This window comes from Conger conger, chromosome 3 (genome assembly GCF_963514075.1).
Source record: "Conger conger chromosome 3, fConCon1.1, whole genome shotgun sequence".
In the NCBI taxonomy this organism is placed as follows: Eukaryota; Metazoa; Chordata; class Actinopteri; order Anguilliformes; family Congridae; genus Conger; species Conger conger.
Window position 1 is genome coordinate 65,786,903 of NC_083762.1, and position 24,586 is coordinate 65,811,488.

The 24,586-nt window shown below is 42.1% G+C and overlaps 1 protein-coding gene across 3 annotated transcripts; it reads right to left on the minus strand.

Moving 5' to 3' along the window:
- On the minus strand, positions 1 to 23,362 carry rnf44 (ring finger protein 44). Of its 3 annotated transcripts, none has more exons than XM_061237020.1 (11): positions 23,269 to 23,362; positions 9,917 to 10,114; positions 8,719 to 8,941; positions 7,454 to 7,573; positions 5,836 to 6,009; positions 4,991 to 5,152; positions 4,224 to 4,339; positions 3,524 to 3,611; positions 3,206 to 3,327; positions 2,917 to 3,016; positions 1 to 1,302 (listed from the first exon to the last, which is right to left on the minus strand). In XM_061237020.1, exons 2-11 carry the CDS (start codon positions 10,021 to 10,023, stop codon positions 1,240 to 1,242), a joined length of 1,275 nt encoding a protein of 424 aa, XP_061093004.1. In that variant the 5' UTR covers positions 10,024 to 10,114; positions 23,269 to 23,362; the 3' UTR covers positions 1 to 1,239. The 3 variants fall into 3 exon arrangements, with proteins under 3 accessions (XP_061093004.1, XP_061093002.1, XP_061093003.1); XM_061237018.1 differs by having other exon boundaries at positions 7,406 to 7,573; XM_061237019.1 differs by lacking the exon at positions 23,269 to 23,362 and adding an exon at positions 12,431 to 12,978 and having other exon boundaries at positions 7,406 to 7,573.
- Between the last annotated feature and the right edge of the window lie 1,224 nt (positions 23,363 to 24,586).

Here is a 24,586-nt window from a genome sequence, read left to right on the forward strand (position 1 = left end):
TTTGAGTGTTTTCTTTTGCCTTTTTTATTTCGTCGCTGTCGTTTTTCTTTTTTTCTCTGTTAACGGTTAAAACGGTGGCGATATTCTTGATTTAAATATTGCTAATCTAAATCAACAGTCCATGCAAACTCCGTCCCCCAGAATTCCCCTGGGATCAGCCGAAAGCTCGGGCTTCTGGGAGGGGGGGGTGGAGCCAGAGGGCGTGGGTGCTTGGGCGTGGCGCTTGCAGGACGTGATCTTCAGTCCCCGCGTTGTCCGTCTGTACGACCGCAGCAGGACGGACGCCTGCTGCAAGAGCAACGACAGAAACTCCACTGCGACGCTCCTTCTTCCCAACAGATTTCAGCTACTTTTTTTTTTTGCCGAGGGAAAGCTAGAGGAGGGTTCCGAACCAAGGTCTGTCCGTCAGCTCCAATCCATTAGTTTTTTTTGTTTGTTTTTTTAACCACAGGCCTTAAAGAGATACTGCAACTTTAACCACAGCAAGTCAGACGTTCACAATAGCATTCGCAGGTTTTAAAAAAATTATAAAGAAAAAAGTGGGAAAGTAATATTAAAATCATCAATACATTATTGCGTAACATACATTATTAACAACAAGTCACTTTTGCCCATCACCTATACGAACATGCATCTCTGATGGTCAAGCCTTTTCTCCAAGCCAGCGGAATGCTTCAGGTTCCTACTAACCTTTTTTTATTATTTTTTAAAAAATTCATCTTGGTGTTGGTCTGCCAATTTCACAGCCCCAAACTCCTGTAACCCTATCACTGGTGAAGTACTTGGAATGATTCTAATATCAACTAGAAAATAATCAAAGAAGAAGAAAGGAAAAGAAAAGAAAAAAAAACGCCTAATTTTGTTTCCCTTAAAAGTTAAAACACAACAACAGATATTACAGGTTAAATCTTTGGAGTATCGGTAACACAAGGGCAAAAAAAACCGAGAGAAATACACACTACACAACTCCAGAGCTCAGTGGCTATGTGGCTATACTAGGCAGTAGCTTTCATCAAACTCACACAACGCACAGCAGAGGTGGATAGAGGGCCCCAAACACGATCGGAGATTGAGTATTGTTCGAGATGGGGAGGGGGAGCGGGAGGTTTTTTTTTTGTGTGTGTGTGTGTTTTGCGGGGGGGAGGGACCGCGGGACAGGTGGGCGGAGTCCCGTGATCCCACATGGAGCATGCTCCATCTATCGCGCTGCTTTCCCATTGGACGAGCCGCGGTGTGCACTCACTCGACGTCCCGGTGGACCTCAGACGCGTCCGCCCGACAGATTGGACAGGTGCGATTGGTCTGGAAAGCAGGGACAGGGGCGTTAGCCAAGCCAAAAGGCCAACATCTCAATCTGTCACACCCAAGAACCAAAGTCACAGGCAGAAACACTGGGGGTTTTCAAGAGCAGGCTTGATACGGTGCTTAATACCATTGAGCTTTTAGGCAAACTAAGCAGTAGGTACACTTTAGTGGCAGGAAAAGGCAAGCATTGCTGTGCTGAATGGCCTGTTCTCACCGTTACGTTATGATTTGGTCCCAAGCAGCCACCAGATAACTTTTTTTTGTACTGCAATACTTTAACTTAGTAGACACTCTTACCCAGAAAGACTTACAAAGCCAGAAAACTAGTTATATTAGCAACAGATGTTAACAGCACTCTTTGACCAGAGACTAATATACCTTGTACATAAGAACTACCAACTGCTCTGTGTCCCTACTTCTGCATAATGGATAATCTCCACGCATTTACACATAGTTGTTGGACATTTTATTACATCTCCGAAAGGTAAGTGTTAAATGTCGCTGTTGCATGCAGAGCTTCATAGGAACACGAGCGAATAATGATTCACCAATATCAGCACAACAATATTGTCATCCTACTCAGCGCGAGAGACCTTGCTTCCTCCCCGGACTCAAACGAGCGGCGTGTTCTTTATTTCAGATCTGAACCGGCTGCAAAGTTCCCAGAGAGCAGTGCTGCAGCATCTTTTTTATTACAGCCATTATATTAAAAAAAAAACTAAAAAAAAACAGCTTGCAGACTGAACAGAACAAGACTGGCTGGAAACATCAGAAGGGTGCAATCACAGGAAAAAGCGCATCACTCAATACCTGGGTTTCCAGACTGTTCCGGCAGAGTGTTTTATAAAGCACAGCAATCTAAACCTTTGATTCCTACAGATATAATTTCAAGGAGAGCACACATGTCATGAGTTTAATGGCATGCATAGCCAAGAGAGGTCAGCGACTCCAATGGAAAGAGAACAACATGAAAGCAGCAACTCTGGATCTGAATTCTGAGTCATGCTGGCTATTGGATGTCATAATAACACATTTCCTGAGGATTGCAAGGAGGGCTTTGGGTAAAGTTAGCTTCGCCCAGGCAAGATGAAGGGGCGACATATGACTTCACTGACACAACATTTGAAACTATTATTCCATCAGGGTCACATAAAAGCTTGGTGGGCTCTGAATGTCTTGCATGACTCAGCCAATGAGTCAAGCGTTAATTTCAGCATCACAATTTATCGCCAGCTGCTACCTTGTGAAATTTTCCATTATATGTTCAACATTTACTGATATTGTAACATTTACCATCCATTCATTTGTCATTCCCACAACATTGTAGAGCTGACAAGTATGTAATGTAATGTAATGTAACAAGGACTAAGGGATACTGGCACAGCCATATTTGAATAGCTACCTTCCTATCACTATTCTGTTAAGTTAGTGAACCTACAGCAAGCTCGAAATAGGAAAGTCATTAACAAAGGGTAATAAGTTTACTGTTAAGCGTTAATATCACTTATTCACAGATAAGTGCAAAACTATGAAGAGATACAAACATCATTAAAAAAGACATATTGTTTCCCCCCCCACTGTCTGCATGTTTTATGATTTAAGAAGTCTCACCTTTAACCATTTGTCGACACATTTAGCATGGAACTCATGGTTACAGGGTAATACTCGAAGCAGCTGCCGTGACTCGAAATCACTAAAGCACACAACACACCTGGAAGAGACCGGAGAGCAGAGGTCATGAGCAAACAGCATCTCATGACTTCACCATGTTTATATAACCATTCAAATAAAATCATCAGAATGAATCGCTAGAGAATAAATGGGACAGTGCATGGGTGTAATAAACAGAATCATAATAAATGAATGGGTATAGTGAATAAATGGTGTAATAAGTTCTCACAGAGTTTGTTCAGATTGGTGACTCTCGGGGTTGAATCTATAGGACGGAAGCTGCTCTATGTCGGCTTTGGTGAGTCCGCGAGGCTTGGCTTCTCCCAGCCTCTCAGCCAGGTTCAGTAGTGCCTGCAGCAGAGTCAGCACAGCAGTGTGTGAGAGGCTACAATGTCCTCTGCTCACTCACACACTCACACACGTATACACGTATATACGTATACACTGTGCGCTCACACTCACACACACACACACACACACACACACACACACGTGTGTATACACTGTGCGCGCACACACACACACACACACATACACACATACACACCTCATAGTTCTCCATCTCCACGTCATCCACATCGAGGTCCAGGCTGATGGCTGGCCCCACTGCAGTCGGAGGCACAGGAAGCATCGAGCTGCACAGACACATACGCACAGGAAGTCAGTTCACCATTAATACTGCACACACAGGACAGCCATAGTGTACTTATTGGTTTGCGCCAGAGAAAAAGGCTACACCTGACACTTCGGAGTACTACAACAGTATGCGCTGTGAGCAGCATTCTACTATCCCAGGGTTTGACTGGCAGTCCGCTGGATTCTGTCCAGCCTGGTCACAAGTCAGCCATTTTGCACATAAACTCAATGAGACATATTTCTTGGAATAACCGATTAGTAATGCCTATGCATTATGACACCACCTCCCTTCTACAGCGCATCCTCATACATATTTATGGTAAAGGTTTGACATTTGTTTGGGAAGTTGCCTTGCCAGTCTGAATAACAAAATGCATTTACGCAGTCACATTTTCTTACGCGACAAACTAGAGTGGCTGGGTAGCTAGATTTCTCTCGAGCGGGCTCTTAGGATCAAAGTTTGGCTTAATGCCTGTGTGCCGCTTGAATATTCATGCAAACATCAAAGACCGTTGACAACCAGACTATAACCTGCAGACACCATTCTCCGTGACTTGAACTGTGACAGACATTTTGATAGTTCCTCCGCCATCTTTTGCAGTGTTACTCACAGGAAGTAGGGCAGGAAGCTTGGGTAATAGGGAGGAGGAGGGGGAGGCGGGGGCAAGGGCTGCTGGAGACGGTATCTCTGTCCGCTAACTCGCCGTGGCAACACGTGGGGGTATGGCTGCAGAGAGGGAGGGAGAGAGGGAGAGAGGCAGAGGAAGGGGGAGAGAGAGAGAGATAGAGAGAGAGGGAGCGAGAGAGGGAGAGAGGGAGAGAGGGAGCAAGAGAGAGAGTGCGAGAGAGAGAGAACAAGTATTATACACAGGCCAACGGCTTTCAAATGGAGAGTTAACACACACAGACAACAGATGGATGATATCACTCTTACTGGATACACATGCTAATGTGCACATTCCACTTGACTGTAATCATAGCTTACAAAACAGAATGAATGAGCGCTATACAATGGTCCAATATTGAACACTTTTCCAATGTTTTATTTAGGTCCTGTTATCCAGAAGACAAAGTTTTAGTACCAAAAATCTAAATCCAATCCAAAAAGTTTTTTTTATAAAAAATACATAATAATAAACCCTATCTAGTTTTACATGTCGATTCTCCAGCACCTCTCAATATCCTTTTCACATAGGATATTGCGCATCCTCATTTCATGTCAATCAAATCAACTCCCCGCCCTTCTAACATTCCCAGAAATATCAGTTTCACTCATGTATACAGTACGTCTTATCACTGAAGCTACTGCTGCTCTCACTTCCGTTTCAGCGTGTCTTTCAGTCATGAGCCTGGGCTGAAGCCTGTAGCTGACACTCACCACTCCGAAGGGAAGGTCCTGGTGCAGGGGGTCTTGAGGGAGGTACTGGAGGGGCACAGACGGGGGCATTGCTGGTGGGTGATGGGTGGGGCTGTAGGAGAACCCCCCGACGGGGTGCTGTTCCCCTCTCATCTCCACTTCATTGTCCACTCTCTGTAGAGGCTGCACGACACCAGGGGTGGGGGGTCAGATATCTCAAATCAAAACAGAGCTAACACTCCAATCCAATCTGTAACATCTTTGCTTAAAGACTAATAACTATTACTTTACGTAATACGAATAAAATCGTATTTTATACCACAGTAGAGATGAAAGTGACAGTCCTGTTCAGTAATTGATGATTATTTTGTTTATTTACTTTTTCCCCTGGTATTCTTGTTGTCTTTTCTGTTGCATCCTGCCATTTCTATCCATTACTTTGTAAAGAGTCCTTGGGTTTCAGAAAGGCACTATATAAAGAAAATGTATTGTTATTACTCCAGGTTTTATGGGATGCAGGTTAGTCAGACTCGTTAAAAAAGGTAGTGAATCAGCAGCATCGCTTCTGATGGAATGGAAATCGCATTAAAATGTTTTTATACGAAAAATATATGATGCGCATCCGCTAGTGCTGCTATTTGAGCATCTCTACGCATCAACTATGGAAATCCCAGCTCGCCGGCTCTCCGATTGGCTGAGTCGTTCTCAGAAGGGCCTTTTACGGTTGGCCTAGTGGGACACCAGTATTAGAAACAGTGGATGCAGCTGCACACCATGTCCCTCTCTGCTGTAATGGGACCGGAGGTAGTCGCGTAACAGCAGGGGTCCATCAGGGGCCCGACGGGGGGGCCGACGGGGGTACTCACCATGCGGGGGGGTTGGGGCTGCAGCGGGACGAACTGGCTGAGCGGAGCGAGGTGGGGGGGCTGGTGGGGGGGAACGGGGGGAGGAGGGTGCAGTATAAAATGCTCGCTGGAGATCAGAGGCGGAAAGGCTTGGTAAGACACTGGCATGTGCTGCATCGTACAGGCTTGGATCAACTGGGGACGCAAAACACAGAAACACACACACACAGAAACAAGAGAAACTGCGTGTCAATTGCAGGGAAACGCGACGTCACCCTCTCACCCCCCCGCCCCCTCCCCAAAACACTCAGCGGTGCTTTGGACTCGGAACCACCGACGGTTACTTTAAGAGGGAGGCGTGCCTGTTCGTTTCTCACAGGCAGGTGCTTTACTCCTCATCAGTAACAGGAATCAGTCTGATTTACATGCACAGATTTTTCATTACTGCAAGCACAGCGCAGAGTCAGATACAGTAAGATTCAGCCAATGGTGTAGCTGATAGCCCAATGACCATTGGGTCATGTGACTGTAACCGATAGCACAGGGTCCCCCAGTCTCTTTGGTGATTTGAGAAAGGACGGTGTGGGTGTAACTCTTGTTCTAACCCAGCTGTAAAACATTTGATTTGACTACGCGACGAACAATAGACTTTCATGAAGACCTTGATAAGTTGAATTGGGGGTTTTAGTGCTGGGCTGGCACCAATGACTGCACACACACACCGGCCCCGTTTGAGAGAAGACTGTGGACCCCAACACCAGAAACCAAAGTGTGAACCACATACTCAGAACCACAAACCGAGAGCGCGAGACAAACACAGAATGATGGGTAACACAATGGTGTGTAGTACTGTGTGGAATGGACATGATCACACTGCACACACTTTATTCTACAGTGGTCGACTGAAGGCTCACTTGATTGGTCATTGCAAAGTCCAACCAAGGAGAGTTCCGGAAACAATACAATGATGATGTCACAGAGTGTGGGTGCTGCACAGTGGGTGTTTATGGTCATGTGATTCAGGGCGAGCGAATGAAAACCCTGGAATCTGTGGGTGGGTGGTGGTGGTAATGCTGTACATGCACTTCACTGAAATTGGCGTAACGACAAAAAGCTTCCGGGCAACCGAATGATCCTGGTCCCTCATATTTAAATCCACTGCGGTCATCAATCCAGGTTGGTCACACTGCATGTAATTTGTGCCTTATGCATAAAAGTTTTAAGTTTACTCATGTACTTGGCAGGCAGCTACAGGGACAAGCCTGCTTGATTCAGCTATTGCTTTTCCTTTGCAGCAAAAAGAGCCAAAATCAAATCCTAGGGTTTGGGTACATTAGCTACCAATGGGTCTGTGGTAAAGAACAAGAGGGAAGGTCAATACAGTCCGTGTTCAATGAACAAGAAGCAGGAAAAGCACTTTCACTACTGTGGCTGTCCTTTTGCTTTCATAGCTGTGTTATCCTGGCTATGAAGTATATGCAGCTGAACTTGCTGCTTTTTTTTTGGTAGGATAGTTGTGCTTGGGTATCACAGCTGTTTGGTTGCCCGGTAGTTTCTGATTGTTATGCCGGCTCTTCCTTTTCAAACTCACGGGAGGAGGTAGGCAGCAGAGCAGAGTGTGCTGTCCGCTCAATATTACCGAGCATGCTGGGAGCTGCTGAGCGTTGCACCCTGGGATAGGCTGGCCGGCGTGGAGGGGGAACCCGTGGGTCGTCACCGTGGTAACCGTGTAAGATATGGGCACTGGTCCCTGGTGCATCTGGCAGACAGGCACAGGAAAAGAAGGTGAGAATACAGGAACAGCAGTGAGTGTTTGCCTTACCTGCTATACCCTGCATACACACTTTAAATCACAGAAAATAGGACATATGGATACTCAAGGACATGAAGGCCACTTGCGTACAATGGAGAGAATTCATTAACATTAAAAAGCGTATGACCAGTAGAGATAATGGAGCTCATGTTGCATTGCTGCAGTTTCCCAGATTGGCAGCCAGAGAACAACAATGGTGAAAAGCTAATCTAACGAAACAGTCTGTTAATAACAAAACTTTGACACCTCTGCTCTACACTGTAACTCAAGACATTAAACTTTAAAAACAAAGGCCCCACAGAACAAGAACACAAAGCAATTTCCTCTGTTTTGGTAAACACTCTTTTGGGGAGGATCTTTCCATTCGGGGGAATAACAAAAATTGTCATTCATGCATTATGGACAACCACTGTCCATATTTGGAATTTTTATATGATCTAGTGACTGTGACTTTTAAACTCACACATTCCCAATCAAAAACCAACTTAACATCTAATTGCATCTTCTACTAGGACTTTTGCCGTATATTGAGGATGTGACAGAAATTTTCAGAGCAGCTGAGCACATAATTGAACGCTTTCACTTTTAATATTCAATTGAACAAGTAACGTTAAAAATCCATTTTAATGGGTTAGTAGTATTGGCTTTTGCTAGATGCATCATACTAGCCTTATACAGAGATCAATCAAGGCCAACAGTACATTGCCACTTCTGGTGATTTTCATCACCACTGCGGTGAAGTAAAGTCTAAACACTACTTTTTCTTTGAGAAACATACTGTCGAGAACATGCGTGCACACTGTCAACACATATTAGGCTACTGAATGAAAGCATGGTATTGTTTGCTTAAATAATGGTTGGTTAAGTACCTGAAGATAGAAACTCTAAACCTGCTGTTGACTTAACAGTTAAATACGAGAAGGCAACATGCCACTGTTGAAGTTGTATCAAATTCGGCACAGGTATATGATGTAGTAATAATATGAATAGAATATATTAAAATAATACGATAATAGTGGGATTTTGCTGGCATGTTATTTATGGGACACCCCTAGTATGTAGAGTGGTGGGTGACCCTGGAGGCGGGTTACCTGCTCGTGGAGGTCCACCATGATGGGGCTCTGCTGGGGGGGGTGTGCGGCAGGGTGGAGCATTCGTGGCGGGACGCTGGTGTGGCTGTACGCTCGGGACTCATCTAAGGAAAGGTGCTGCTGATGCTGGGGGAAGAGGGGGTGCTGGAAGCTCTCATCCTGGGGCAGGGAGCTGTGCAGTATGGGCCTGTCTCTCCTCCCCCACTGTCTTCTCCCGGGAGGACTACTCCAACACACACACACACACACACACACACACACACACACACAGCTGGGCATTACACAGGAGAAGCCTCTAAACCAAACAGTCACATGCATTATGAACGAGGCACATTACGGTCTGTGTCAAATCAGTTTCTCTGAGAAAACAGATGAAATCAGATGAAATTTTTTTTTAAAGCAAACGTATCAAGGTGAATAGTTCCAGAAACAACTAATTCAGTTTATCCTAAATATTAACCTATAAGTACACATAAGCATTAGAAAACCAAAGTAAGAGAGAAAAACATTCAGAAATTGGAAATATAGAGATGGGAAATAGACTGGTCATCAACAGACCACAATCCCACTCATATAAAGGAGATCTCTCCTTGTCATCGAGAATGAGTACAGCACACACAAGGGATACCGAGAAAAACATGGCCATGGGTGTCCCAGCAACTGACTAGGGAAAACCCCCACACCCCAAACCATATAGTTATTTATGCAACTAATATCAAACCATGTTAACTTTAACTTTAAGGACTACATAATTTTTCATTGTTTTTTTCTTGTTTCTTGTGCCATCAACTAACCTTGGCCCCCAAAACAAGCTTTGTACAGGAATGACCACAGTATAGTTAAAATGGCAATGGGTAGAATTTAGTAAAACAAGAAAATGGACTGCTCAAATGCTTTTATTATTTTTACCACAAAATTACATGGAAATACAGAGGGCTTTTAGCGGTAAAAAAAAACATTACCATGTAAGTTGGTGGTGACTGAGGCATCCACTATGAAGCACTCAGATCATGAAAAGCCCTAATAAACACACTCCTTTATTATTATTGCTGTGGGCAGCCGCAATCTGAAACAACCCTGATTAACACGCCTTGCACCAGGTCCCCGCTTAACGTTTGAGGGCTGTGGCTTTGGGTGGTTCGCGTTTGCCGTTGCGACCGTGGTCAAAGTCACGGTCGGGGGGGGGGGGGGCGCTCACCTTCTCCTGAGATGCACTGGGGTATTGCAGGGTTCCCCTGGGAACCTCCTCTGGTTTAAGGGGGCTGTTGGTGGCCGCCTATTCACTGCGATTTCCCATGGTCGCATTGGTGATGTCGTGAGGACGAGCCACGCTCAGGAGCGGGAGAACGTGAGCACAGGAGGCACTTGTGTCTCAAAATCTGGGATTGTCTTCACCCTGAAGAAAGAGGGGGTATGAGCTTACTCTATGGGCACTTCCACTTCCGTACCCATCTCATCTGAACAGACGAAACACCTGCCAGACAAATGTATCCATAAACTAGTCAAAACTAGTTTTTAAAAAAATTAATTAATTAACAAGCAACCCATATGAAGTGCACACATGCAAATATATATATTTCAAATATGCTTTTGAAATACTGCCCATCCCAGCTTTGCCCACTCACAGGAAATGTGAGGTCCCTAAACGGGGGCAATTTTACATCCAGCCACAATGAGTCCTGACAAAGCAGCCGTATGACACATGGCAGTACCTGTAGACTTGTGACTCCATAGCTGGCCAGTAAAAACAAAAACCCCACCGACAATGTTACGCAGCAACACCAACACAGGCCAGCATGACAGGCCTAATCAAACATGTTTTCCACTGAGCCAGATCCATAAAAATGAATGCTGTGCCAAATGTCACGGCATACTGAACGGACAATGACTGATTACTAAGCTTGCATGCTAAACTGATATAATCCTGGATTTATGGATTCATTTGTGGGGGACAGCAGGCCACTATGTTAAAGCTGCAGCAGCTCAGAAGAGGATTGAGCTAGCCAGTGGTTAAATGGGTTTTCAGGGCTGATAGTTTTATCTATTAGCAAATCTTATAGCTTCCAGTGCCATCACATTCCTGTCTTAAGAGTACTCAGCCAGTGTACCATTTAATTTAATTTAATGAATGTGAAAACAATGATGTAGGTCTGTTTCTCAAGAGAAAAGCGTGATGAGGACTGGTTCATATCATTGACTCTTAGCCAGAATTCAATTTGCCTTCCTTCCCTAAAGTATGATGTACCCGGGGCTGAGTTTCATTTTGGTTCCAGGGGTTCCTTATGTGACCAAATAAGCATGCGATCCGGTCCAAGTTGACATGGTGTTAGCCCTAAACGTCTTGTAAGAATTCAAGGAAGGATTACAGTCGAAGGATGATAACAATGCATCAATAATATTAAAATGCAGAAGGTGAGGCAAATAAATCTCAGGATGAATGAGACTACCATATAAAAAAATATGCAAATATTATTTGCATTGGGACCAGTTGGTTTCCTCTTCGCTCACACGGGGCGTTCTCGCCTCTGATTGGCTCACAGCATATGGGGGGGGGGGTCCGACCTCTATTGCGTCTTGCGTGAGAAGAGAAACGCCCTCTGTGGCTGCTGTTCAGTTGAGCTATGAAAAGGCGGTAGTTGGTTTGAAATAACGTCATATGTGACGTCATCGACACCTTCTCAAAACATACCAATTGGTACATATACACACTTGCATGTTTTCACATCGATTAGAAAATCTTCACACATGTACCAGACTTTGTTGGTTACCCTTATCATAAGATGGCTAACTTCATGATCTCTCCCTACCCGTGTAATGATGTAACATTGGTTAGCCAAGCAATCACATCAAACGTTAGTTAACAATTCACGTCCAATACAGCCTCTGCGTCTAGTTTACCATATGCATTAGCCACCTACGTCGGTTAGCTGGATATATATCCTTGCACACATGAACCACTTATTTTTCCAGCGAGCGAGCATTGGCTATCTAGCAAGCTTACACCAAGCTAACGTTTCCCGCACGTTTAAAGTCAAGTTAGCTACTGAAAATGGTTTGGGACAATACACAAAACACACAAGTTGATTAACGTTGCATCAATTCCATTTCGCTAACGCTCAACTGAAGACAAGCGCTGCAGCGTCCTGTGCAAAACCGTGAAAAAGCGGTTACTGTGACTTTAACAGACCGAGAAGGCTGGCCAGGCCATGTGCTCTCAGACAGAAACAAAGCAATAACAAAAGAGCCTTACCGCACAAAGAGATCAACGTTCAAAACGTAATGGGAACAAGTTTATTTCAAATTATATATCCGTACTTAATCTTAATCGATTTGCTGGACACCTAGGCATTTAAAAACCATGCAATGTTTTGACTCACGATTGAAACGAACATTTGAGATGGCATCCCGTCATGACATTTGCAGTTACAACAAAGGCATAACGTTAAATGCTACGCTAACTGGCTAACTACACGTGTAATATAGACTAATCTAAATACATTAATCGCACAATTAAGCCATTTGCTATGATTATTGGGTAACTTAACTTGTGGGGTAATGCGCCTTTCCAGCAATGTCAGGCCATCAACTGCAATGCACAGAATTCCGCTTTATTTTTGAACAAAACAAAGCTACCTCCCTTGCTAAGTAGCCAGATTGGTGGCTAGGTTAACTGTACCCGAATTATAAATGTAATTTAGATAATATTACTTACCCTCGCTGTGATTTGGGCAGGATAATTAACGTGAGACATGTACAAAATCGTCCGTTTCCTTTGTTGGCAAATATGTTCCCCTCCAAGAATATTAAAAGCAAGCTAGCCAGCTACATTGCTAGCTAGCTAACGCAAGGTTTCCCCAAGTGTACTTGTAACCTACTTGACACTGCAACTAGGTACACAAAAGTGCACGCTCGTTGCTCTCTGGAAATAAAAATGTGTGCAAACAGGCACCAATCTTCCGGTTTCTAGTGTTCAAGATTAGCTGGCCAGTTAGCCAAAACAGCAGTCGATATTTTCCTGTTAGCAAGCTGGTTCGCAACTGCCCGAGGCTAATGTTAGCTATCTGCTACTTATACGAGATGCAAGAAAAGTCCGATATTGTCACCATAAAAAAATAGTGAATTTGGCCGATATAAATCATGGGTTTGATATTTATATACCGGTTATTTAAATAGTTTGTAACCGCTTCTTTTGGAATTATGAGTCGTACTCCAGTACCAATTTAATTCTGTCTGTTCTGGTGCGCGTGCAGTCGTTCCCTGCAGAACAGTCAAGGAAATAAAAGTATTGCTGCGCGCGTTCACGTAGGACCACGCACTCGTGCTCGATGTAGGTGCCTCCCCCTCACTCTACCGTACAAGTCATGTTCCAAGTGCTCCGCAGGAACGTCGTTTGGAACAAGTGGGGCTTGTTGCTTTAATAAATGTTGATTGTAGCAGATATGTATCTTCTGCTGAAGTTAATCTTGCTGTATGGTGATTTGAGCATTGCCCTCAGTATTGTTATTGGATGACTACAGTCATCGTTTTCAAACTCCTGTCATCTGAAAACACAATACTTCGATACTTTCCAATCCTGTTCTCTCCAGATTTCATAGATCATTTGGTTTTCAGAATCTTTGAGGCAGTTTCACTTTGATTCTATGGGATCACTTTTCAAATCCCATCATTCGTCTCCTGAAATGAGTGATTCTAATCAATTTCACATCCTTTTTTAAATGGTTAAAATTTCACTTTGCCGATTCTTCAGAAGCAGATAACAGTAGGCACTCTTTTTTATCACACTGTAGTCTGATGTGAGTCAGAGGAAGACGCTTCATGTGCAGATCAACAGATGAAATTACATCATACATGATGCCAATCAACCAGTGTAGGCTGCAGCTGTGCAATGAGATACTGACATCGTGGGCCTACTGAAACCCCTCCATCCCTGGGTGACGCTAGGGCCAATTGTGTGTCACCCTGTGGAGCTTCTGGCTGACACTTGTACAGTCTGGATTCAGCTGTACGGCCCATCTATGCACAAGAGCATGCCACAACAGTATAAACTCTTCAATAGCACCCCCATTTTTCAAAGCTTTTGTACATTGCACATAAGGTCAGGTTGTTCTTTGAGTTATGGCAATGTGTTGCTTCTCACGGTCAGGACTGCATACTTTTTTCCAGTATGAAGTATATTATTGCTACCAGCTGGGCTGTAGTGATCCATCTTGATCTGTTTTACAGAGTTGCAGAATCTTTAATCGGGATCACTAAAAAGGCATTCTCTTAAAAAAAAAAAAAAAAAAAAGAAGAAAAACCCCCCCACAAAAATACTGTTAAAATTTCATACAAAAATACATTCATTGGGGAATGGTGAATGCAGATATGATATGGCAGAAAAAATATATATAAATACAACACAAAATAGCAAATGGAAATAAAACCATGTGTTAATAGGAAAAGTAAGGTTCAACCTTAATTTGAGAAAATCTGGACTTGTTTTCATCTCGAAATGCTTACTATTCAAATCAAGTTGCATCACCAAGAGGATGTTTTCCAGCCAATCACAGCAAGGGCAGTTTCCCTCCATACAGAATGTCAATTACCCACTTCTCCTCTCATTTTTCATCCAAGATAGGATCAAGGATGTGTTTTCCAATATTTTTTCAACAAGTGCGGGGAAAGAAAACAACAAAACAAAGAGACAGCTGTAGCCGGGGCCTGTTTGCGGGTATCATAGAGGACTCTTACGTTGATGACTTCATAAATCTGTCACTACGGCAAATGACATCTCAATGTATAAGGGAGACTGCAAACAGGTCATCCAAATGCCGAACTGGTTAAATAAGACATTCTTTCTAAATAAATGGAGTAAATAAATTATCTCCATTGTCATAGGTAGTTAAAATCATAGTTTGCCACGGAGGGGAAAAAGACTGAATGTATGATCGCATTTCAAACTTGATCTAAATGAGCATTAATGGTTAAAGAGGGCTCCATTCTGTTGTTCAAACTGCTTAATGTCAGGTCAAAGTAGACAGCGTGACACAGCCCCTAAAATCACAGCATTAATGAAGAAAAATCAGTTTGAACACAGTATTTTGAAGCAGAAATATTATCCCCTCTTCATCTTAGTTTAATTTCTGCTTTGTTGCCCTGACAAAACAGGTCTTGCACAGGAAGGATAAAGTGGCTTCCCAGAGAATACTGAATGAAGTGGAGAAGGCGGAGCAGTAGGGGGCAGGGCCTAGGCAGCTGGGCTGATGTCATATCCCCCCTTCCTACTCTCCTCCCTGAAAGATGAAATTTGCAGGACACGGAGTCTGCATTTAGCCTCGTCCTTCTGGGGGTCTCTGCCCCCGGGCACTCCTCGATGTGAACCCGGGCAGCCTCCATATCCCCCCTCCATCTATCTTTGGCCCTGCACAATGGCGCCATTGTCTTGGTGAACAATCGCACAGAGGGGACGGCGTTAGTCACGTCGTCTGTAGTCAGAGTCCTTCAAGAGCTCACAGAACGGGGCTCGCCGGCACGGCCAATTCTTCCCAAAGCGTTTCACACGTTACGTAACGTGTTCGCCGTCGTTATATTAAAAAGAACATGAACCAAAAAAAAAAAGGAGAAGAGAGCTGAAGCCCATCACGTAAAAAGACTACTAGGGACATTTACGACAACCAGCAAGCGCACAGACCTCTCACGAGGCTCCAGCATCTCATTTGCATTCGGATTATTCAAGTGCTTTTCAGCACACAAGCAGACGGCCTGTTCATCTACTCTCCTTTTTTGTTTGGTTACTTTAAGCCTCTAGCATTGATTAATGCAATTCTGGACAATCCATCTCCCAGTGGATACAGAAGGGTCATAAGTATAGTTCACCCAAGTGCTTTTTTCCAAACCTTTTTTTCTTATTATGATCTCCAAATCAAAACAATAGTACTGTAGTTAAGTCTGGTGCATACTACGAAACAATTAGGCAGATTCTGGGTCTGATTCCCCCCTCCCAGCGATCGCTGGGGTGGAGGCTGGTCTGAAACAATTATCTGCCCAGTTTATCCTGTCATTTCAAGGCGTTTACACGGAATCCTGAGTCTCCTGATCGGCATGGTGTCGTCCTGATTTTGAATTGTGAATATCAAACTTGTGTGTGCGTTCTGAGGACTGAAAGAATACAAATGTGTGCGCGACATATCCTATTCAGTATTGAAAACATGGGGGTGTTTCCCCAGGCTTCAGGCCTTAAAATACAGACACAAAAAATCAATTTGACTGAAAAAAACTGATCTCTAAATTTCATATTAGCTAAAATGCGCATCTCGGTTGATTTTGATCTTGTTCATTCCTGGCCCCCTTCACTTTTTGTATAATAAACTGATAAATATGCTAATCTGCTGCAGATTTCAAACACCATCCCTCTCCACTCCCCAGTAAGAGATATGATTCGCAAGGCACTTATGAACTTGGCTACATTAGCAACAACAACACCACCTCAGAAATGACCACTACAATCCTCTGCAAAACAGTCCAAAAGACAGATTTTCATCAGGATTGAGTGGATTTGATTTTAATGTATTCATTTGCTATACCATTTTCCCATAAGAAGCATGCTTTACTGGGACACTAAATTCACAGTATTCCAGCTCCTGGCCAAGAGCCACCAATAAAAATGATCTGGAGCCACATGAAATAGATATGTCCTTAATAATGTGCATCTCACTACATACAGCACCACATAAGTGCTCCATTACCCCTGATTTACATCCAGCATGACTAAGACCTACTTTTACAGTGACAGCATTCGTGCTTACTGCAGTTTCATTACCTATGAGCATCATTCTGATGTTTATGTACTGCAGCCCCATGAAAATCAATATTAGTGTTTAGCTAGGAACACACCAACTGTCTTGAAGCTGAACTGACATTTTGGGAATGAACTGATAAAACTGATGAATAGTATTCAAAATGGAAAGATAAATTAAGCGTCAAGTTAGTATAAACGTCAGGCGGTATATACACACAGGCCAATACACATGCACAAAAAAGCTTATACAAGCACATGAGAGCGCGCACACACACACAAGCTTATACATACACATGATCACACACAGTCACACACCTTCTAGATTTTCAAGTGGAAAACGTTTCAGACCACCCTGTCAGGGGCATTGAATGCTGCAAATAGTTCACACTGATCAAAAAGTCACATCACAAATAATCAAGCACAAATGTGCCTTCAGCCTTCTTTGCCTCAACAGGGAAAACCCAGGTCTGTTCATGGTTGATATGACAGAAGCATATTATTAGTAAAACCATATACAGTGCAGTATGTGAATACTCTGTAAGTAAGCTCTGCACAGACCCAAAACAACACAAATTGTGTTACTGTCCAAATACTTATGGACTGCAATGTAGGCCTCGGGCTAATTAAGAGTCTTTGTTATCATGTTCTAATTTAAAAACCATGGTGGACTGAACCCTCAGCATCCATCCTAAATTTGACCCAGAGGGGTACTTGGGGCCTTCTTGAGGAAATTCCTAGTAATTACTGATTATCTAAACATCATTCTGCCATCTTCCAGAGGGAGGGTTAAAAACTGAGAATCCATGTCACTTTTAGGGCCCAAAATGTGTTAGCAGGGATGAACAGAACAAAGCCAGTGTACATTTAACAAAATTACAGATGCAATTATACAATGTGGCTGGTGTTTGTCAGGTTATTTGGGAGCAATAGTAGCGTGCAGGTACTGTCTCTCAAAAAACCCCAACAACTGAAATGTATCCACAAGCACAGACAAAGGTAGCATTTGCGCAATAACAAACAGAAGAGCAGCAGTTCACCAGTGACTGCAGTGCTGATCTGAAAGGCAAATGAACAATGCCTTTGATGAAGGTATACATGTGCTACCTTGAGGACACCAATCTAAACCCTCTGATCCAAGTGCTCCTCTACACTCCTCCTCTGCACAGGAATGACTGGCTGCCATTGGTAGGTTAAGACCTGAAATAGGGAGCGTCTGCAAAGTTCATGCAATTGTAAATGCTGCCTGCAGATCTGGGTTCACTGGAGGGGGTAGCTTTGAAGTTACAGACTAGTGCATGTTTCCAAGGGCTACCTGGGAACACAGATTTACATTTTCTTTGTTGTCCAGCTTCACATCGCTCTCCACACTATTCTATCTGTTAGTATGAAAGAACTGGGCCCTATTTCATATACGTCGCATGAAAAATCTAGGATAATTTGACACTACACATATCAAATTATCTGATGAATTAAATTCTCGTCATGTAACCTATGTTGTTTTTTACATGCAAATCAAACATAGCCTGAGCAGCCAAAGTGAGGGAGGAACTGGCTGGTATTTGCAGATAAATTAAATTTGTAAAAACATTTTGAAATGATTTAGGCTACTTGCTTTCTGATAATGCCAGATGCCAAATTATTATATAATTTTTCATGACTTCCCATGCACTGACTGGGAACATGAAACTGTTTCAGTGCAGTGGCATTATCGAGAAAGCAAGTAAATCAGTAAGTAAGTATTGTTATGAATAAAATCGTAAATGTGTTACCAATAACTTACACCGTAATGGACAAGTGGTTAACCTCACAGTGGGAACACTGGAAATATGTATTTGTTACTGATTATGTGAAACCCTCGTGCAAATCATATTATTTTTACCTGCACTGTACTGCGCACATTTCTGCTGTGTGAGCGCGATTCCACCATGTGGCTAATTTATATAGGCTACATACATGTTATCCTCCTAACTTCTCCTTAAACCTGGGGCTGAGCAGGTTTGTGCTTAAGACACTGTTGTCCCAGCAACAAGTCCGTCTAAATTGTGAAATCCCTTTATGAAACCAAACGCCCTGACTTTATCCCAAAACATCAACAATCGAATCAGGCTAACGTGAGTTAGCGACGTATATGGAATAGAGGACACAGAACAACTACGAGTAACCAATGCCTGTTTAAATGTTGTGAAACAAAATTGAAAAGAGCACTACATGGGCCCAAAATATAGGAACTATATAGCTGTCATAATTGACCAGACAGGGCAGCAATGTGGCATTATGGTTAGTAAATTGGACTCGTAATACAGGTTAAATTTCTCAGAAAAGGCACTGCTGTTGTACCTTTAAGCAAAGTTCTTAATATAAATTGCTTCAGAAAATACCCTTTGGGTCATTCCATGAAAAATCAACCAGAAAAATCAATAAAGAACATCCAAAACATTAGCCTCATTGGATTTGTCGTTCTAGCAATATTGGCTCTTAAATAAGGGGTGGGTGGTACACAAAGTTACTCTTGAGTGGAAATTGGGGTGCATGTCGATTTTGGAGCATCATATCTTTGGCATTAAGCAGGGCCTAGTCTGATTCGTTCAGATTCCAAACTCTTTTTTTCATAATACTGCTCAGAAAAAGAGTTATGGACATACATAAATGCTAAATTATGTCACAATTATTTTTCAATATTTGATGACTTACTACAACAGCACCACTTAGTGTATGACTTAATTAGAACAGCCACAAGGCAGGCCTAATGACCAAAAAGTGTTAGATGTTCAGGTAGAAGATGGTAAGGTAGAAGGTTTCCAATCAGAATAAAACTTAAGGTATAATAGGCCTAGAGTTGATACTGCAATGGCTTGTTTTGATCAGTGTTTTGCATGTTTTGATCAGTTCAAAAAGGTCCTCAATTTACAGGAACATTTACATATGTAAATAACATAAAAAATGTGGGTTGATCAAAACATCTTTTGCAGTTGTGTATTTACTTATTGCTTTTTCACACTGACATAAAATAATTAGAAAAATAACTTTATAATGTATAGTATAAACATAATAAGAAATATTAAAATTAAAAACCTGATATTGCATAAACCACTTTCTACACAACGTTTCTACTGAAGAAACATTTGTAATTTATTTGTGACTTTTTTCAAACATGCATTTGAATGGATTTTGATGTTCCTTGAGGTCCTGTTTCAACCAATCAAAACATGCAAATGCATTCCAGTATCAACTCGATTTGTTGTACATATGTAGGCCTATTATATATTTTGAAGAACATAAAGTTTCATATTGAGTCTGGCCAGGGACCCCCTACAGTGCCTTCAAGGAAACCCTGGGTTAAAAACCAAGATAATTCTGGTTGAAGCAGGGGATGCAACATTAAATAACAATGACAGCATGGTTGTGCACTGGCAGGACACTATACAGTCACATCTGACCATTTCAAATAGAAATTTTAGAATGCAACAATACTTGCTTATCTAAAATGTTTTATGTATTATTAACAGAAAAAACCCTGATGTCTTACGATGTTCAAAAGAACCATATTTGTTGTTTATTTCTTATACAGTATGCAACAGTAGATCAACTTTTTAAAGCTGTGATAGACCTAATACACCCCTCTATCTCAAGGTCCAGCTCCATTAATTTGTCTGAACTGCAAATTAATATTATTTAAATGCACACGTCTGCAGCCACTGCATTAAATATCATTGAATATTAATTATAAAATCACTTGCACTGCTATCACTACACTGAGTCTGTCATATTCAGAGCACTATTAAGGGCCTGTGATAAACAAGAACAGACATTGTTCAAGGGCTGAGTTTCCTCTTGCAAATGCCCTCATGTAGCTTTTCATCATCTACTGGCTAAACGGAGATACTACAGTTACTCTAAGGGAGCTGCATTACATCGCATTACATTGCATGTTATTTAGCAGATGCTTTTATCCAAGGCGACGTACAAAACAGTACACATCAATGTCATAGAACACGAGAGACACCAGCCATTTCAATGGGCACTGAAGCTACAAAGCAAGGAGCTGTCAGCAAAATAGGAAGCTGGTAAAACATTAGCCCCACCCACTTCCTCTTGCCTTCACATTTGTGTTTGCACAATGTGATCTTCACCAAAATGTTCTGAGCTACTTATACACCCCCTGGTCAAACTCATGCACCCCCTGGTCTTCACTCACATTCCCCCTGGTCTTCACTCACACTCAGCCTCCCGCAGAAGGACCCCAGTGGTGATGTATTCACAGCAACAACAGACTCGCTAAACCACAATATATTCCTTGTATTTAAGGGTTTCATACCAGTAATTGGTTAGCCTGAGGTGAAGTGAGAGTCAAGTGTTGATGCTTTTAAATACTTCAAATAAAAAAGGATTTCCCCATAAATGAGAGTTCAAGGGCACCTTGACTACTGCCTCAACCATGTAATCTCAACAACAAACCAAAGAGAATCTAGGGTTTAACAGATTAAAATCCACATTCAAACTACTACTACTAATAACCACAATAATACATACATACATACATATTTACAAAGTCACTATTTGTTCAGGATAAAATTTGGCTGCCTCAGATCCCACCAATTTTGGCTTGACTATTGACATTGAAGCTTCATAATAACAAGGCAATCATTGCAATTTTCTTCAATTTTCATGACTTGAAGTTCAAGTTGAGAAGTAAGCTCAGCAACAACAAGAATCCTGGACAGTGGTGTTAGGTGCAGAAGTCATCTAGGTTACAGGACCAAAGTAAAGACTGAACAACAATATTTACCAAGCATTCTCTAACCTAGATATTGGTCTAAAGGACAGACCTTTTCTTGCATTTAATTCAAACCTCTGGTGATGTAGCAATGGAACCAATGAGTTTTAATCCTGTACAACTGTTGTTTTTTTCAGTGTGAAAACAAATAACTGTTATATCAACAACCAAAACAAGGCTTATTAATTTAAAACGGCATGAAACAAAAATAAACTGTAAAAAGTAAAACCCTTTCCACATTTTTCATGGGAACACATCCAGTAAAATGTATACCTTAGTGATTCTGAGCAACAGGTATAAAACACCAATAACATTTGTCATGGGCACATTATGACAGATGACAGTTCCCTCCAATGTAAGGACTGCATGTATTTTGAGACGCCTGCCAAGAGGCTACTACTACTAATATTAATAATATGCATGTCCTTATTACAGTTATCGTTATCTGCAGTCGAATGGCCATTTGTAATTAACACTCTGACGGCAGAATGTAAGGTACAATTACAGGTTCCCAAATGACCATGCAAAAATAGATAGAGCTATATAGGTCTGGATATCTTACGTGTAGCCTAGAAGAACGTACTGTGCCATTGTAGTTCACTGAATAAAATTGTTACTCCATGATGTACAAGTTGACCGGCTTGCAGTTTACACTGCAAGTGGGCTAGCAACGACGACACCTGTGTAAATATATCGCCCCCTAACAATCAATGAGTAAATAAATAAATAAATAAATAAATAAACTATTTTACGTGCTAGCGTGCCAATCACGTGCATCGACCATGGCAATGCAGCTGGGCAACGGGCATAGTGGGATAATACTGGCTGGCTGGCTAGCTAGTTGGCCAAGTCACAGGGCTCATGGACAGACATTTAATCATTAATTGGCTGGCTAGTTAACACCTCATGTTAACACACGGAAACACTCTTCTGGTTTCCTAGTTTTCATCAGTATGTGCATATGGGCCCACACGAGCGACATTAACTAGGCTATGCATGCTTTGGTACAGAACACATTAACGTTACCCGAAATTGCTCTTCGCTGTTGGCGAGCAAAATAAGGTTGGGTGACTATTAACTTATACTTGACACTTTAGCTATATAACTAACCTTAGATAATGAGCGAAACACTAAATGTACTTGCTAACACTGGCTAGCTCTATATAACTACCTGACTACCTAGCTGTTTTTTTAAAAGCTATTTGACGTGGATACAGATGCAGGTTACAGCTAGTACAATTTTTTATTAATTTTAGTGAAAAGCTTGCCATGCAGTACGTCTATCTAACTTATATCTATAATCATGCCATATCAATCAATGATTAACACTGGCTCGTTTTTAAAGCAGTTGTGGTAACGGTGACTAAGTATGGTTTATTCGTGTTCTCGCAGCTTTCTAGTAGGTAGCTAGCCATTCTATATTTTACCAAGCAATGCGACTTTGCTGGTACGAAGTAACTGTGAAGCTTAGCAGCTTGTTCGCTAACGTGTTTTGCCATTTTGGCAGTTAAATAACGATTGCATGGATAATTTCCCTTTGTGTTGCTTTGTAATTTGTTTAATGTACAAGAAAGACTAGCTGGCTAAATACTAGCTGCACCTGAACTCGCAGGCCTCTCCGTTTGCTTTAATGCAGGGGAAAACGCTGCAATGTTGCAGACCGGAATATTCCCATTGTTGAGGTGACAAATCCTTTAAGAGCATCGGTTCCACTCTCTGTTGTTCACTTTTATAAAACACAACGGACCATTGTACATCCACAGAAGGACGGTGCCCAGCACCTTTATAGCTACAAGCTGATCCAAATGTAAACATTGCAAGATAGCTAGCTACAAAACAAGGAGGGGCTCAAGGCTAGGGGTAAAAAGACAAACAGGACCGAAATGCAAGCCACAGAAACCCTGATGGCAAGCTACCTTGTTCAAACGCGCGCATACAATCCCGGAAGACAACCTGCACATGCTGAAGCGATGAATAAATATAACCCAAAATCGGTTACCTGATTGTTAATTTGCAAGCATTTTATTCATTCATCTCTCCCAGCATAATCCTCCACATCTCGTTCACATTTTCAGTGCATCGGTATTATCTTGAGTCGTTCCTGAAAATGGAACATTCCGTGGATTTCACCACTATCTGAGCGAAAGGTGCATTCGTTACTACCAGTTTCTCTCAGCGCTTGCAATCTGTACGCCATTAAGATCCTACGCTTAAAACACTTCGTAATTTTTTATCAAAGTGTGGGTCTAGCCGTCGAATGCTGGGTATGCGACCTGGGACTGTACCCCGTGCTGTCTATTCTGAAGCTGCACCCCCACCATCTACGAGCATTTGAGAGAGCGCAATGTGTTGTGACAAGGTTACCGTAATCATTGTATTAAAGTCACTAAGATCCCAATGTCATGTTTCGATTGTCAAGAGCAAATTTATTTAACCGAGTCAATTTAATATTATGCGCTTTAATTCAGTCAGAAGCGAATACATTTTACCCAGATATTTTATTTTTGTTAATTCCATTTTATCGGAGAAATATATTTGGGGCAGCCGTTTCTCCCCTACTGCAGTCGCATTTAGGTTATTTGTTGGTCGATCGCAGCTTTCTAGCGCTCATGCAGCTGAGCTAGACTGAGGTCATTCCTTTCCAGTTGCACTAACAACGCGACAGAATCGCAATGCGATCACCGCTGTACAGTGTTATTTGTCAACAAACCTTTGCCCTTTTATTGTGGCATGTAGGCTACGTTGTGCACTGACAGACATCGTGAATTTGATTAACAGAAAATCCAATAAGCACGAGCATGGTCAATTAGACACCTCACCCAGTAATAGGTGTAAAATACATAAAACATTTCAAATAAACAATAATAACAATAATTAATGTGTTCATGGTGTACTTCTAAACGTTAACGGATTTAAGACGGCTCTTACAGACGTAGTCTAGAGAGATGTTGTATTCTTTTTAAACGACTAAAAAGCTGGTGTCAACTGACAAACCAGAGATTCGTCGGTTCGTAGCCTACATGTGTGAGGAGCCAAGAAATAGCATACAAGCTGATATGGGCCAGGATTTGGACACTTGAAAAATCAGAATGACAGCTGATCCTATTAAAAAATGAGGCATGGGTTTTGAATAATGCCTAAGGACACCATAATGAACTGTAGACTACCGATCTTCAAATATATTAGCTTTACAGCTGCTTTAACCGACCTTCGTGGCAGTTATGCAGTAGTTTTGCGCATGGCGACTGCTTATAAAAGGTTAGGGATGATCAAACTAAAGTTTTTAGCCTGGAAAACAAGGAACAAGCCAAATTTTG

Excerpts from the sequence above, each read along its gene's own strand:
- rnf44 (XM_061237018.1), bottom strand. The coding sequence starts at position 10,023 with ATGCGACCATGGGAAATCGCAGTGAATAGGCGGCCACCAACAGCCCCC. Across the intron at positions 7,574-8,718 it reads TGGTGGACCTCCACGAGCAG|ATGCACCAGGGACCAGTGCC; the intron begins GTAACCCGCCTC and ends CCTGTCTGCCAG. Across the intron at positions 6,010-7,405 it reads TCTGCTGCCTACCTCCTCCC|TTGATCCAAGCCTGTACGAT; the intron begins GTGAGTTTGAAA and ends TTGCGTCCCCAG.